Here is a 14,707-nt window from a genome sequence, read left to right on the forward strand (position 1 = left end):
GTGCTCTTAAATAGGGTGATGGGTTTGTGCCCTCAGCACTTTCCTGAGCCGTTGCTGGGGCAGGACCTGGCTCTACCACAAAACCCTCCTGGTGACATTTTAATGCCACAAAGAACTGGAAATGCTGTCAGCAAGCAAGGGCAACACAAGCATGGACGGACACAGGGAACTGCTGCTCCTGCCAGGCTGTGCCACCCAGGATATATTATAATTATTAAGGCTATGTTGGGAAACGAGGCCAGAACAACAGCAATGCAAGATGGAAAATGCTGTTCTGCTGTCAAGGAAATGCTACAAAAGCAGGACTGAGCGCTTAGAGAGCCGGGCCGGGGGCAGCTGGCAAGTTTGCCCCGGAAGGGCGAGAGGGGAAAGAAGGACACGGTGCAATGTGGCGCCATCCCCTGTCCCTGCTGCTTCCACAAAAATATCAATAGTTTCTTGGCAGGCAGCGAGGAAGGCAGTTTATTTGCTTGGTTTTTTTTTTTTTTTCCGTTTCCCCGACGCCTTCCTTTTCCTTCCGGCCCCGAAAGAAAAAGTGTTTTTTTAAAAAAAAAAAATTAATAATAATTTAAAAAGTGGCGGAGCGACAGGGGGAAGCGGCGCCGCGGCAGCGGGCGGAGGCCGGAGCGGCGCCCGGGCGCGGGGCGGCTCCGCGGGGCGGCGCGGGGGGCGCGGGGCCCCGCCCGGCTGCTCCGCCCGGCGTGCGCGGGGGCAGCGCCGCGCATCCTCGGCTGGCGGGCGGCTCCGCTCGGCTCCGCTCCGCTCGGCTCCGCGGGGCTGCGGCGCCATGGAGGCGGTGGACCAGGTACGCGGAGCCCCGCGGGCGGGCGGGATGCGGGGAGCGGGGCGGGGGGGGAAGCGCGGAGCGGGCGCGGTGCTGACTCCGTCTCTCTGCCCGCAGCTCGCCTCCGCGGGCACTTTCCGCGTGGTGAAGGAGCCGCTGGCCTTCCTCAGGGTGCTCGAGTGGGTGAGTCCCGCGGGGGTTCAGGCCGCGGGTGGGCTGGGGGGGGGGGGGGCTGTCCCCAAAGTGCGCGCACGGCGCTGCGCCCCGCGGAACAGGTGGGAGCCGGCCTGGGACGGCGGCGGGGGCTGGGGACGGGGGGGGCGCGGGGGCTGGGGGCGAGGGGCTGGGGCTGGGGACTCTCATCCTACAGCGATGCGGCCGGCGGGGCAGGCTGGGTTTGTGAGTGTCCGTCCCCGTCCCGTCCCCCCCCCCCCGCCCCGTCCTTCTGCTGGATGTAAACGATTTTTTTTTTTAAAACGGGGGGGGGGGGGAAATATTCCTCATTATGCATTTAGCAAACTTGTCTCTGGGCCGAGCGGGGAAGGAGGCAGATAATTGTTTTGCGGAGCAATGTCACTGTTTGTTGCTGTGATGCTCATTCGTAGTGAAGTCTGCAGGTCAAATGACATTCATCGACAGTAGGTCTGCGGGAGGAGAGAGCCTCTCTGAACGGAAAGTTCAGAACATGTCATGGAGGATTAATCACATTCCCCTAACGCCAACTGGCTGGGGAATTATGTAAGCCGCATATTTTGGGGGGCACGTCCCCGTGCGGGTGCGTTTATCCACATGTTCGCACCGGCCGCGGGCTGTTTGTGAGGGGGTGCTTTGGCACGCTGGGGGCACCTACTTACCCCGGACCCGGTCCCTGCCCGCAGTCAGCAGCTCCTCTTCACCGCTGGGTGCCTGGAAGCACCAGGTCCCATGGAGCTGGGTGATGGGGGCGTGGTGGTGCTGTGGGCTTGGGACAAGGCGGCCCTGCAGCAGCGTGACCTGCATGCGGATGATGGACAAGGTCCCATGTGTTCCTCACCCAGAGCCCCCGCAAACCCACCTGGCGCTGCTGCTCCTGCCTCGAGGAGAAGTCAGGACATCCAGGGGTTGAGCTCCGGACACTAGTTTGGGGGCGGTTCAACCATTCTGCAGTGCTCACCACAAAGAAGAACAGGGAGCAAAGCTATTGCTATGGCAAATAGCTGCTGGGAGCGCGGTCTCTTGGCTCTCCGCCTGGTGAAGCTATGTCTGGTGGTGGTTGGGAAGCGAGCTCCTCTGGGAAGGGCTCTGGGCTGGGGGGCGCGGGCTGTGCTCTTCGAGGAAACTGTTCCCCCCCGGTGCCTTGGCGTCCTCGGGACAGCGAGTGGGAACTCTTTTTCTCTTGGCAGTTTCCTAGTCTGTAACTTCTTCCAACAGCCGAATATAAAAGCTGCCTTTGTCATGGTTGAAAGCCACATGTAGAACTCTTCTGGCTGCTCTATCTGCACATCGCCTGTTTGTGTATATATAAATGCCCATGCGGCTGTACGTAAACAGAGCTCTTCTGACACAGCTGAGGTGTACCAGTCCTTGGCAATAAGGGAATGTGGGAGAAGGGTGCGGAGTGTGTTAACATTTAAGATGGTGTGAGAAATTACTTTTTCCCCTTTTGACATGTACATGTGAGTAGAATTAAGCGCATTCTTGCATATGATATCTCAGTGTGGAAGAGTGGGGGTTTTTTTTTAAATATATACTTGAAAGGCTTTTTGGATTACCCAAATTCCAGCTCTATTCACTTCATCTTGTTGCTCCCATCTTCCTTTTCCTCTCGGCATGCCTACCAGCTGCTATCCTCCTCTCTCTACCATCTCCGGTCTCAATTAAGTGTCCATCTTTCCCTCAGACTCCTTTTTTCAGCCTAATTGTAATTTTAAACTTTAAAAAACACCAAATGCTCCAGCCGACTCTGCGTCCGCTTCCATGTTCCCCGGCAGCCTCGCAGCCCTCGATGCTCTTGATCGGAACAGGCACATTATACTGCTAATTGCTGGATTTACAGCTGTTTCATGTCAGGTGTTAAATGATGTGTGAGTGGGGTTTTTTTTATGCAAAAAGTGCTGGTGACAGTGGAATTTATTAAACCTGCTCTTGTTAATGCTGATGAGTTTTTCAGAGCTTTACAGTAATCACCTGTCAGAGGGTGCAACCGGTGTCGTGCGAGTGACGTGGCAGCTGAATCATAACCCCCAGTTTTACAGAGTTTTAGGAATTGGGAAAGCAAGTGCAAGTCATTTTAATGTTGCCTTCTTTTGGCTTATTTGTCATCTAAAAGGGAGGTGTTAACTTCTGCTTTTGGAAAATTTAGGCTTTTTAAATGCGTATTTCCCAGAAAGCCGGGTTTTGGATTTCTAGTGTGAAAAGCAAGCAGGTAGGACACAGAGGTGGGGAAAGCCCTTTCTGCAATCTAAGAAGGGGAAAACTGGCGTTTCTGCCCTGTTGTTTGTGTACTATAGCCCATATGCTACTCATGGCACCTCTTAACACCTCCCACTTGAGTCCTAGATTGCATCTGCAAAGAAATAAAGTTCATAGCCCAGCTGGTGACGCAGCGATTCTGGGCGTTGGGTGGCTCTCGTGCTTGGGGGGAGGCTTTGTGGTGTTGCAGCACAGATGGCAGAGGTGGGGGGTTCCTCAGAAGGGCTGGTAGGGTGGAGATGGTGTAGACCGGACACGTCCTCAGCTAGTCCGGGCAGTCCAGCCTTGAATTTGCACTCTTGTCTTTTGGGCAATTTGAGTAGGGCCACGGTGGCTCAGGGGTCAGCGCATCTTTATTAATAAACCTCTTGTACAGCGGTGCTGCTGAAGTTTGTGTATTAACGAGTGCAAACATTTACAAGTCTGGAGACAACTGGGGTGGCTGTAGGTTTCCCAAGTGTGGAACTGTAACTGTTGCAGAAGCAATCTGTAAGTGTGCAAATTCCAGCTGCCCTGTAGTCTGGCTCAGACATGGACCTCTGCCTCGAGGAGCAGGGACTTTATCTGACCTTCTTCAATTTCTACTTTGGCAATCACCTAATACCCAGAGAGAAGAGGCTGAGATAAGACTGATTCCTCTGAATATTCACAGCACTGTAATATGTTTTCATTTGTATTTCTCATGTACTTTGTAATCTTATTTTCAGCCAAGAAATTGCATTTAGAAGCCATTAAGAGACGATACTGGCTCAGACCCAGGAAAGGTTAAGAGAGAGGGAAGAAAAAAAGGTGACTTCTAGCAATTAAGCAGGAGTTGCATTTTTTGAACTCTACCTTGGTAATAGATTGTGTACTTACAGTATGTGGATCACAAATCTGGGCTTGGAAAACTGCACACAGCTTTACAAGATGGGCCCTGGGTGTTTCCAGCTTTGAGTCAACTCTTGCTTCATGGCATGTGCTGGGGACAGGGAAGAGCTGTTGAAAAGCCATGTTTGTTCTTGCTCCTCTTTATTCCCTTGGCTGTTACTCCACAGATCTTTGCATGAGAAGAGGGTGTCCTTTCTCATGATAATCTACTGTGGCACTACAACCAGTTGCAATGTCACAAACACTATTACAACTTCACTTGAGAAATGACTGTCCTATACGTGCACCTGGCAATAACGAATAAGGAAAGATGAAAGAGAAGAAATACGTTCGTTCGTCTCCCTGGATTAATTTCAGTCCTGTGGATCTCTGGATGCGTTTAGACTGCTTTTATTGGGGTCCGCAAAAAGTAAGCAAGACAAGCAAGTTTGTCAGTTGTGGTCTATTTGTTTTGCAGTCGTTGCCTCCCTGGAGCCCCACAAAAGCAAATCAAGTGAAAAGCAGGGCTCTGCATCGCAGTGTGATGTGTATATGAACTACCTCATGTATAATCAGGTGGTTACCTGCAAAAATATTTTTGTAAAAATGGAAACATTGTATCACTAGGCTGAGGTTTTTCATTACTTCTGCTGCTTCCTCACAGTGATTTGCCACAAACAACTTTCCTCCTGCAGACCCGAAGCAACCTGACATTTGTCCAGTTTCCATGTAAAATAAGAGGAGCTGCAGTGCTGCCCCGTAACACCTTTCCCTGTAATCCTCGCTAAATAGCGGAGATGCAGAAACTCCACCGTTTTGCAAGGTGACAGCACTGTGATTGCCTTGCTGATTATCTGCAGGTTGTTGTTTTAAAATACTGTGCAACAAGCTCCCTGCTCCGCCAGCTTGCAGCCCTGTCTAGGCTGGTATGGGCACAGCAGAGGGGGTATTTTTGGGCACAAAGACCGTACAAGGGGCTCCCTCTAAGCCAGTGCTGCTTGTATCAGGGCAGATGCGAGTCATTTATGTTGCAGGACAAATCTTGTGGATACTGGGGCTTTTCTTGATAGGACAACTTGGAAGTGGACATTAGGATGTTCAATGAACCCAAATGTGTCTGAGGAGTTGTTTTAGTTCTTAACCTTTGTGCAGAAAAAAAATACATTCCAGGCCTTGTATGAGCGCAGATCATCACTGCTCATGAGCATCGTCATGGGATGTGCCAAAGACTTCCAAAGCAGCTCAGGGCATTTGGACAACAAATCCCCATTCATCTCTGGTGGAGATTGGACAAAGGAATTGCACGGCGGTTTCAAAACTCTGTGTGTACGTGGACCAAGCTAACCTTGCTTTGCTTCCTTGCCTTCACGATGTGATCATTTGACTTGTGAGCCAGGAAAAAGGCCAGGCTGTTGCCAGCCTGGCAAGAGTCAAGTTTGCTTTGATTGTATAGCTTCTGAAAGGGTTAGCAACCCTTGCCTTGCAAACAGATGTGTATTTGGAAGGCAAAGTGAATCCGAATCTTGAAAGACTGATAATAAGTCTTGTCTTTTGTCCTAATGCTGATTGCTCATCTGGCCATGGAGTGCTTTTGTTGGATTATATTTGGATGCATATGAATGGACATAAGTAGCTGCATGCTTTCAAGTGTGTCCTAGAAAAGGCTAGATATCTTGAGATAATGAAAATAAATGGAAAAGAAAAAAAAAAGGTAGTGCTTGCTTGCATGAGGCATGTGTGATTAGTAGTTTGCTCTGTATAGTGTATTATGGGCCTGAGATATTTTACAGTTGCTTGAGACTCTTCATCACATTTGCTTGTGCTTGTTTGGCTTTTGCTTAACCAGAAGGCTGCTGGCATGGGCATGCTGCCATGTTTGCTCTGGCATGGGCAGAGACTTCAGGTGATGGAGCAGGGTAACCTTGCTGAAGCTTAATGCTCCTCATGGATGCAGGGCTGGAAGAGTTGAGTGTTTGATCATCTCTACCCTCGTATTGAAAGAAAAGCCTTAATAAAAAGAATATCTCTTTCTGCCTGCTGATGTTGCTTATGCAATGCCAGGATCAGATGCTGCATTTATTGCTGCGTTCATCCATCTTGATGTGTAAGATACACAAACACATGTAAAAAATGTATTGTCAGTTTTTTTGATGTCTGCCGTGGGATGTAGGTACCTAGCTGTTCTTGAAAACCTGGTCCCAGTTACTACCTCAAAGGTCTTACATGTGTAGTGTCAGGTCAATAAAACATGTGCCACTAAATAAAAAAATGTAAATCTATTTCTATGGTATTTTAATATTAGAAAGGAAATTACTGTGTAACTAACCCTCCTCTGTAAGCTGTCATTAATTGGATGATTTCTTATAGGCAGCTTAGCATAATGCATGCAAAATACACTGCAGCTCTGTACAGACAAAAATTGCCACAGTGAAACAACGGGATGTGAGTGTCCAAGAGACCCGGCCCTGCGAGCAGGCTTTATCGGTCCTTGTCACTGGATGTATGACTTCTGAACCCATATCGGGGCATCGGTAATCTGCAGGCAGGAAACTCTGTTGGACAAGTTATTTTTATGAGGAAGAACTGGGAGGTGGATTTTGCCATTAGACATCAGGCTGTGTTGTGTGCAATAGGAAAGATCTGAAAAGTTTTTGTAGTCTCACTGAAGACAGATGTGAAAGCCATATGTCACCCTGTCAGTGGGGCTGGGATAAAGGCAGCAGCAGAATGGCAGTGCCTACATGGTATTTTACCTTGTGGTCTTAAAGTCTCAACTTCTGGGAGTCTTGTGATTCTGAAACCTTTGGCTTTGATAAAACCATACGCTTTTAGATCAGGGTGGCAGGAGAAGGATGGAAGCTCTAAAGACTGAAAACCCAGAACACAAGCGAAAGAGCAGAAAATCTGTGTTGTGATGCCGTGGTTTTACGCAGACTGCAGAGAGCTGGCTGTTCTGCACACTGTTTACATGCATGTTTATCTGTGTGCCTGTCTTGTTGGAAACTGAGAACTGTGCTAACCTTGTCCCATCAAAAAGTTGCTGTTAAAATGGTACAAATCCTGGTACAGGCAAGGAGGGAAGGAGAAAAGGTCAGCAATGCCTGACCACATTGCAAATAAATTACATCTTTCATCTGAAAAGTGCCTACCATTTTCCACTTAAGGTCACGTTGTGATCGTGAAAGAGTTGATTTTAAAAGGTCACCTAACAATTCATTTAAATCCTGATGATTCTCAAGCAGCCCAGAGTGGGACCTGGTATAAACGAGTTATTTAGGATTAGCACATATGGTTGAGATACAGTGCTCCAGGAGACAGGAGTTTTTGGAGTTACGTACTGCTTCTGTGGAAATCCCTGGGTGAGACTGGTAAAATATCCTCATGGAAAGCCACATTCTCGATGGCAGCATCCGCTGGCGTTATCCAAGTGTGGCAGTTCAAAGCATGAGGAATAAAAGATGAGGAGAGATACTCATTAATGCTAAATTTGATTATATATGCAAACCAGGTTTCTATGAAAGGAAGAACAAAAATTATCTGACTTTCAGACTACAAGAAGATGCGTGGAGATAGAGGGTTCTCCCATTAGACGTACACGGTTAAAGTCTCCTTACCAATTTTTATGAGGGAGACGTTTCAGTCATCACTCTGTAAATCAGCATCTGCATAATTGGAGCCCCGGGTAGAAGCCCTGCATGTTGACATCTCTGGATTCAGATGTTGCAGTCGGGGGAGGACAGGCTTGGAGGTGCTCGTGATAAAACCCTTTCATCATTTGGATCCTGTGGTCCCTGAGTTAACCTGGATTCACGGCACTACGTGTGATCGCACGGGGCAGGAGACCTCCTGGTCGCTGGCTGAAGTTTCCACTCTGCTCCGGGAGAGGGGACCTCCTCCTGAGGCGGGAGAAGGGGAGAGGCAGAAAGCAGGTAACGCTGGGCTCTGCGCAGGGCTGGCGGTGGAAGGCAAAGTGCTCGCGCCACGCCTCTGCAAGTGGAGCTTTCTCCTTTGGCACCGAATAAAAGCGGTTAAATAGTAGTATGGTCCTGGGGTGCAGCGTGGAAAACAGCACTTGGCCGTCTGTCTGGCTGTCCAGCCCGGCAACTGGCCAAAGGAGTCTTAATGGTTTTCACTCTCAGGGGGGATCTGCAAAGTGCTGTAAAGAACATTATGGAAAGGAACATACAGTGTGGAGGTGCTGCTTTTAAGGTGTTTGTTCAAAGTGGCGTGTGTACAGTGAAGTGTGACATAGTTGCTAAGGTGACAGCTTGCTTGCTTTTTGGCAAAAGCAAAAGAATACTGAATATAGACAAACTGTAAGCTTTCGCTTTGTTTAATTTGCACAGTTTTATCTTCTGGCCATTGTAGAGAGTTCTCAGGTTTGTCTTTGGAAGCAGTGTTGTCCCATTCAGAATACTTCACTCGGTTAGAAAAGTTAATATTGCCCCCTATTCTTAAGGAAATGCTTAAATCGCATAAAATGATGGGGGTTTCAATGATTATAATTGTAGATACAATTTATGGCATTAAAAGGGTTTGGTAATGGCATTCAGTCAAGTAAGGAAGTATTCTCTTAAGAACCTTTTATATAAACAAAAAATATTAGGTGTTGCTTCATTCGCAGCCTGTGGATGTGGGCATGTCCATGGGCACACAATCCAGAAGATTTTTTCATGTAGTATTTGTATGCGTTTGCAAACTGCCCAAACCTAAGCTGAAATGCATGGTGAGGTGAGGACTCCTGTCGGTCAGGCTGAGAGGTTGGTTGTGGTGAGAAGGAGTGAAGTCCAGGCAGGGAGTCTTGCACCGGACAGCTCGGTTACTGCCATGGTTGAGTATTTTCATAAAGCTGCTAGGGGAGAAGAATCAGCAGAAGATTAGACTGACGTGGCCCCTCAAGAGAGGGGGTTTTCCAGACGAGCAGCCATCTATGGCATGAAGCAATGCTATGGTCCTCAGCGTGGAGAGGAAAGCAGAAAGGTCTCATGAGCCTAATGCCAACTTTGGTCCTTGAAGCAGTGGGGTATGTGCACGATCCAGGAAAACTGGACAGGAAAGGCTGAAGTAATGTGCTCATTGCCCTTTATTGTTTTACCTTTCCTTTCTTTGTGATGTTCTAATGGATAGGTAAATGTGTTTCTCTGAACAAGCTGTTCTGTCTGTGCCTTTTCCAAAATCCCTTAGCATCTGGGGAGAAGGCTGTGTTAGAGGCAGAGCCTGCAGGAGCTGCTGAGCTAATGCTGTGGGGAGCAGAAAGTGCTGCAGCCTGGAGCTTGGGATAAAAGTCGGGGGGAGCTCTGTGGGCTCCTGTTCCCAGATAAGCGCTGGTGCAGGTGCCCCGGCCCCAGTTTGGCAGCGCCATCGCAAAGCAGAATTTAGCGTGGGTATTTTCAGAGTGGTCAGAGATCATGACACCCTACACAGAGGGCTTTTGCCGGGGGATTGGGGATGTTTCTTTGCTAAGAAGATCCCAAGAAGCATCCTAGCACTGAGATGTGCCAGACAGCAGTGGGGAGGTAGTCTCCTGTTTCTCTGTGTTAAGGAAGCAGGAGAAAAACTGTGGAGCAGGAAGATTTCAATAAAGTGTTATAAATTTTCAGATGGGAGGTGTGCAGTCCCAGACCCGCTGTCAGAAATAAATCTGATTTGACTGTCTTGCAAAACTCCTGACCTGTCAACTTGATCTTTGTTCCATGAGAAATACCAGAGCCTGCTGCAAACAGCCTGACTGAATATTCACTAGAAGTGCTCAAGAACCTGAAGTATTGAGGGTGCAATTCTGCCCAGAAGATCTCTGAAAGAAATGCTACCTAGCATCGGCAAGATCATTGATACCCCAGGAAGAAATTTATAGTAACAGCTCTTCAGTAGGTCTTCAAATTTCAAAAAGAAATTTATTGTGTCTGTCCTCAGTCTTCACTTCTCCTGATGTTAATGCTCTGCCCTCCTGTGTTATTTCTCAGGTGATGCAAATCCAAAATACCTTTTGCTTGAAGTGATAAGCCTCAGCTCAAATCCTTTGGCACTTGCATGTTGGGTGCTTGTATTGGGGCCCCATGTTTGACGCTGCATTTGCTGATCTTCCTAATATTAGGTGAAAAGCCTCTGTGGCACCCCAAAAAGTACTATAGAAGTAGCAAAATATTCCTAGCCAGGTTCCCAAAAAACAAGGAGACAACTGGCTTCTTGGTTCAGCCTCCCTGATGTGGGCCGTATTATGGCCTATGGCTGCCTTCAGCATTGTGGTGGGTTGACCCTGGCTGGACGTCAGGCGCCCGCCAAAGCCGCTCTATCACTCCCCTCCTCAGCTGGACAGGGGAGAGAAAATAGAACAAAAGGCCGGTGGGTCCAGGTAAGGACAGGGAGAGATCACTCCCCAATTACCATCACAGGCAAAACAGGCTCGCCTTGGGGAAATTAATTAATTTATTACCAACCAAATCAGAGTAGGGTAATGAGAAATAAACCCAAATCTTAAAAACACCTTCCCCCACCCCTCTCTTCTTTCCAGGCTTAACTTTACTCCTGATTTTCTCTACCTCCTCCACCCCAGCGGCGCAGGGGGACGGGGAATGGGGGTTGTGGTCTGTTCATCACACATTGTTCCTGCCGCTCCTCCCTCCTCAGGGGGAGACTCCTCACACTCTTCCCTGCTCCAGCATGGGGTCCCCCACGGGAGACAGTCCTCCACGAACTTCTCCAACGTGAGTCCTTCCCATGGGCTGCAGTTCTTCATGAACTGCTCCAGCGTGGGTCCCTTCCACAGGGTGCAGTCCTTGAGGAACAGGCTGCTCCAGCGTAGGTCCCCCACAGGGTCACAAGTCCTGCCAGCAAACCTGCTCCAGCGTGGGCTCCTCTCTCCACGGGTCCACAGGTCCTGCCAGGAGCCTGCTCCAGCGCAGGCTTCCCACGGGGTCACAGCCTCCTTCGGGCATCCACCTGCTCTGGTGTGAGGTCCTCCACAGGCTGCAGGTGAATATCTGCTCCACTGTTAACCTCCATGGGCTGCAGGGGGACAGCCTGCCTCACCATGGTCTTCACCAAGGGCTGCAGGGGAATCTCTGCTCCGGTGCCTGGAGCACCTCTTCCTCCCCCTCCTTCACTGACCTTGGTGTCTGCAGAGTTGTTTCCCTCACATATTCTCATTCTTATCTCTGGCTGCAATTGCTGTTGCGCAGTTTTTCCCCCCCCCCTTCTTAAATATGTTTTCCAGAGGTGCTACCACCGTCACTGATGGGCTCGGCCTTGGCCAGCAGCGGGTCCGTCTTGGAGGCGGCTGGCATTGGCTCTATCTGACATAGAGGAAGGAAGCTTCTAGCAGCTGCTCACAGAAGCCATCTCGGTAACCCTCTGCTACCAACACCTGGCCACGCAAAACCAATACAAGCATCCAAGTCAAAATACCACAGGATGCCAGGAAATATCTTACAGTTATTTAACAAGCAAACTTGAGCCTTGCTTGAAGTGTTTTCAGAATAATCTTCTCCCTGGCTGTGTGCTGGAGGTATACTCGAAGCAAAACAACACACAGCTGTGTGCAACTTTAAAACCACATAGTTGCTTCCCCCTGCTACTCCTCAGGCAGAGGCGATGTTGCACACAAAAAAGCACTGCTCTGCATCAGGTTTTCCCCCCCATTTAAAACAACCTTTGTATGGAGAGAGTGGTGGCTGGGAGCAGTTGAGCATGGCAAGGTCACAGCTCCCTGGTGGGACTGTAAGGGGGAATGATGCCTGTGGGTGCGCATCGTGCCCAAGCCCATGGGGTTAGGTTTGATACTGGCAATTGGCTTATTACTGCAGAATACGTATATCGCAATAATTATCCTTTGGAGTTGAACAGTTTCTCTGAGTGCTTTTTTACAGACTGTGCTTGAAAACCTCTTCTTGCAAAACTAAAGCAAGTGTGGGATTCCCTCGCTGCCAAATCCAGCAGCCGGTAAATCCGGCAGAGCTCTCCTGACTGCCATCTCCAAGGACAGTCAGCATGCTGGAGTGGAATTAGGTCCTGGTTTGAAAGAACACGCCTGCCAAAAAATTAAACAATGGATGCCTTCCTGTTTAATTTTAACATTTTAATTAAATTCTTTGCTGCTGTGTGCCTTTGATCTCAGCGAGCTGATATACATGGTGTCTACTGTTGTGTTGTAGCAGCATTTTGTTCTAATCTTGCACGCAGACGGAAGGATGCAGTTGAGTATGGATAAAAGCGCAGAAGCTGCGCGCTGGCAGGTACTGAGTGCATTGCAAACTGACTTTTCCAATTGGTGACCAAAGGCATGTGGACAGGGAGATTCATGAGTATGGCTCAATAGAGCTTCTTTCTGAACATAGTCTCTCCCCATTTTTAATCTCCTTCTGTGAATGGTGCTGCAAGAAGAGTTTCCTTGATGGAATTAACTCATTGAGAGGGCTGAGGCCAGGAGCTGAGATTTTTATTGCAAAACAGAATCAGTGGGATAATTAATAAAGTTTGATCCCTCGGTCAGAGAGCAGAAGCAAGGCTGTATGGTTTTACCTGGGCACACCTATTGATTAGTCCCAGCCAAGTGCCCGGTTTGAGAGCATCTGGCAGGCTGCTGGCTTTCTACGCAGCATGCCAAACGTGGCTACCGAGTGGCACGTAGCCAAGCAGCCCCACTGCAGCTGATTTCTGAATGTGTGGAAGAGTCTTCAAATAAAGACGTGGTTACACGTTTCCCCTGCGCTGTTGGTGGCTGGGCTTCGATGATGACAGGAGGAGGTAAGTGAGCTGGGGGTGTATTCATGGTATTTTCATGGCAAGGAAAGGTATTAGAGTGAGCTCCCTCGTGTTTTATAGCCTGGGACAGGTGACTGAGGGGCATGTGGAGTATTTGTCCTTTGCAATTTGGGCTGTACCTTGATGTCAGGGAAGCGGCCGTCACTGCTGCAACAAATAGTCATTGGTAGAGCTGATTTGGAAAAAGGAATTTCATTTCCTTGGGGGAAGAATAATTTTTAACCTCAATTTCCATTGGAAACTTTGGCATTCTGGTGAGATTGTGAGCGAAGAAATATTTTTGCCAGAAACTACAATATTTCAGCTCAAAATATTTCTGTAAAGAAACAGTGGTCGGGTCGTATTCTCCTTCTCCTCTCCGCAGCCCAGAGCACCCCCTTGCGATGCCCCAGACTTGCCCCTCCTGGAGGAGTCAGTGATGGATCACATCAAGCGTGACCCTCCTGCGCATCAGGGCGGTGTGGTCTGGCCATGGAGCCTGATTTACAAAGCAGGGGCAGCACGAGGGGCCAACCCAAACTCCTTGGAGGCACTGCAGTAACGTTCCCAGAGCAGATAGCGCAAGGCCTTAGCACTGGGACTTGCAAAGAAGAGCTGACATTTTTGGAGGGAAGATGATAACTTTTTTGGAAAAAGATGAGCAAGTCTAAAATGCAGAAAATGTCCTGGTGGAAAATTTTCATCTGACTTTTAAGATGGCGTGTATATTGGTGTTGTAGTTTATGTTTATATTGTGTGCCTAGCCCTTTTTTTGGTCAAAAGTGGAGGTTTTTCAGAGCTGCACAGAGGCAGCACAGTCCACTCAGCGAGCCGCGTTCGTGAGCGTTCTTGTTTTGCTGCATTGGCTCCGTGGGCTGTGCACGCTCCCGCTGCTGCCGTTGCAGCCTGTCACTCGTGGCAGGCGGCTCTGCGGAGAGGGTGCCCGTTCCAGCACAAAATCTGTGCCTGTCCAGATTGCGAGGCCCTGGCAGGCAGCAGGAGCTGGCTTTGCGGCGGGCCGACATATGCAGGGGATGCTGGGTGTGCCATGCGGCAGAAAGCCTCCTGCCGCGCGTGTTACGGCACCTCCCGGGGAGGGACGATGCCGTGAAAATGAGCTCCTTGCCTGCGGTCCTCTGTGGCCTGGTGGCACTCCCCGCTGTGGGGACCAAGTGCTGTCACTGCTTTTTTTTTTTTTCTTTTCTTTTTTTCATCCCCTCCATCATGGTTTTCACAGCAGAACAACAGCAACGGGAGACTGAGACGGGGCTCGGGTCTCATGGCAGAACCGATCCAGCACAGCTCGTGTTGCTGAGGAGTTAAATAGAAAAGCTCTTTCTGCCATACAGCTCACCATGGCATAGTTCACTCATTTTCAAAAATAGTTTTCCATCTTTTTGTTTAGGTGCTCATTAGCACTGGCCACCCATGGGTGCAGAGTTGGTTGTTAATGCAGCTGAAGAGGCTCTGACAGAGCTAATAAATGTTTTTTTGCGCGGTTTAGTCCCTAAAAAGTAGTGACTCAGCAATGATCAAACGTCTCTCATGGGACAAACAGTTCCCAGCTATTCCCAACTTGCAATAAAACCTGCGTGTCACTGGGCTGCTGGGAGGCAGGGCTCGAGTACCCCACATCTGTATTACTTCTGCACAGAAAGATTACTAAGCGTGTCCTGGGTGTTAGGACAAGAGTACTCTTGCTTGGTTTAAAAGAGATTTTTTTTTTTCTGGGGATTTTTACACTCCACCCCGTGATGCGCTTTGGGATGCATTCAGCTTTCTCTTCTGAATAGGGCTCCAGATGATGGAAATAAATTATCATAAATTAGAATAGATTGCACTCTTCAGCATCTCTACATCTGTCATTATGTTTCTTTAACAGTT

General features: G+C 49.0%; 1 protein-coding gene across 1 annotated transcript in view; it reads left to right on the forward strand.

Annotated features, from left to right (window-relative positions):
* Positions 1–735: 735 nt before the first annotated feature.
* Positions 736–14,707, forward strand: part of SYNPR (synaptoporin) — a 113,974-nt gene continuing 100,002 nt past the window's right edge. The window contains exons 1-2 of the mRNA XM_076346561.1: positions 736–805; positions 902–967. Of these exons, the coding sequence (XP_076202676.1) occupies positions 788–805; positions 902–967 (84 nt within the window). The 5' untranslated portion in view covers positions 736–787. The remainder of the gene's footprint in view (positions 806–901; positions 968–14,707) is intronic.

This window comes from Aptenodytes patagonicus, chromosome 8, assembly GCF_965638725.1.
Source record: "Aptenodytes patagonicus chromosome 8, bAptPat1.pri.cur, whole genome shotgun sequence".
Classification (NCBI taxonomy): domain Eukaryota; kingdom Metazoa; phylum Chordata; class Aves; order Sphenisciformes; family Spheniscidae; genus Aptenodytes; species Aptenodytes patagonicus.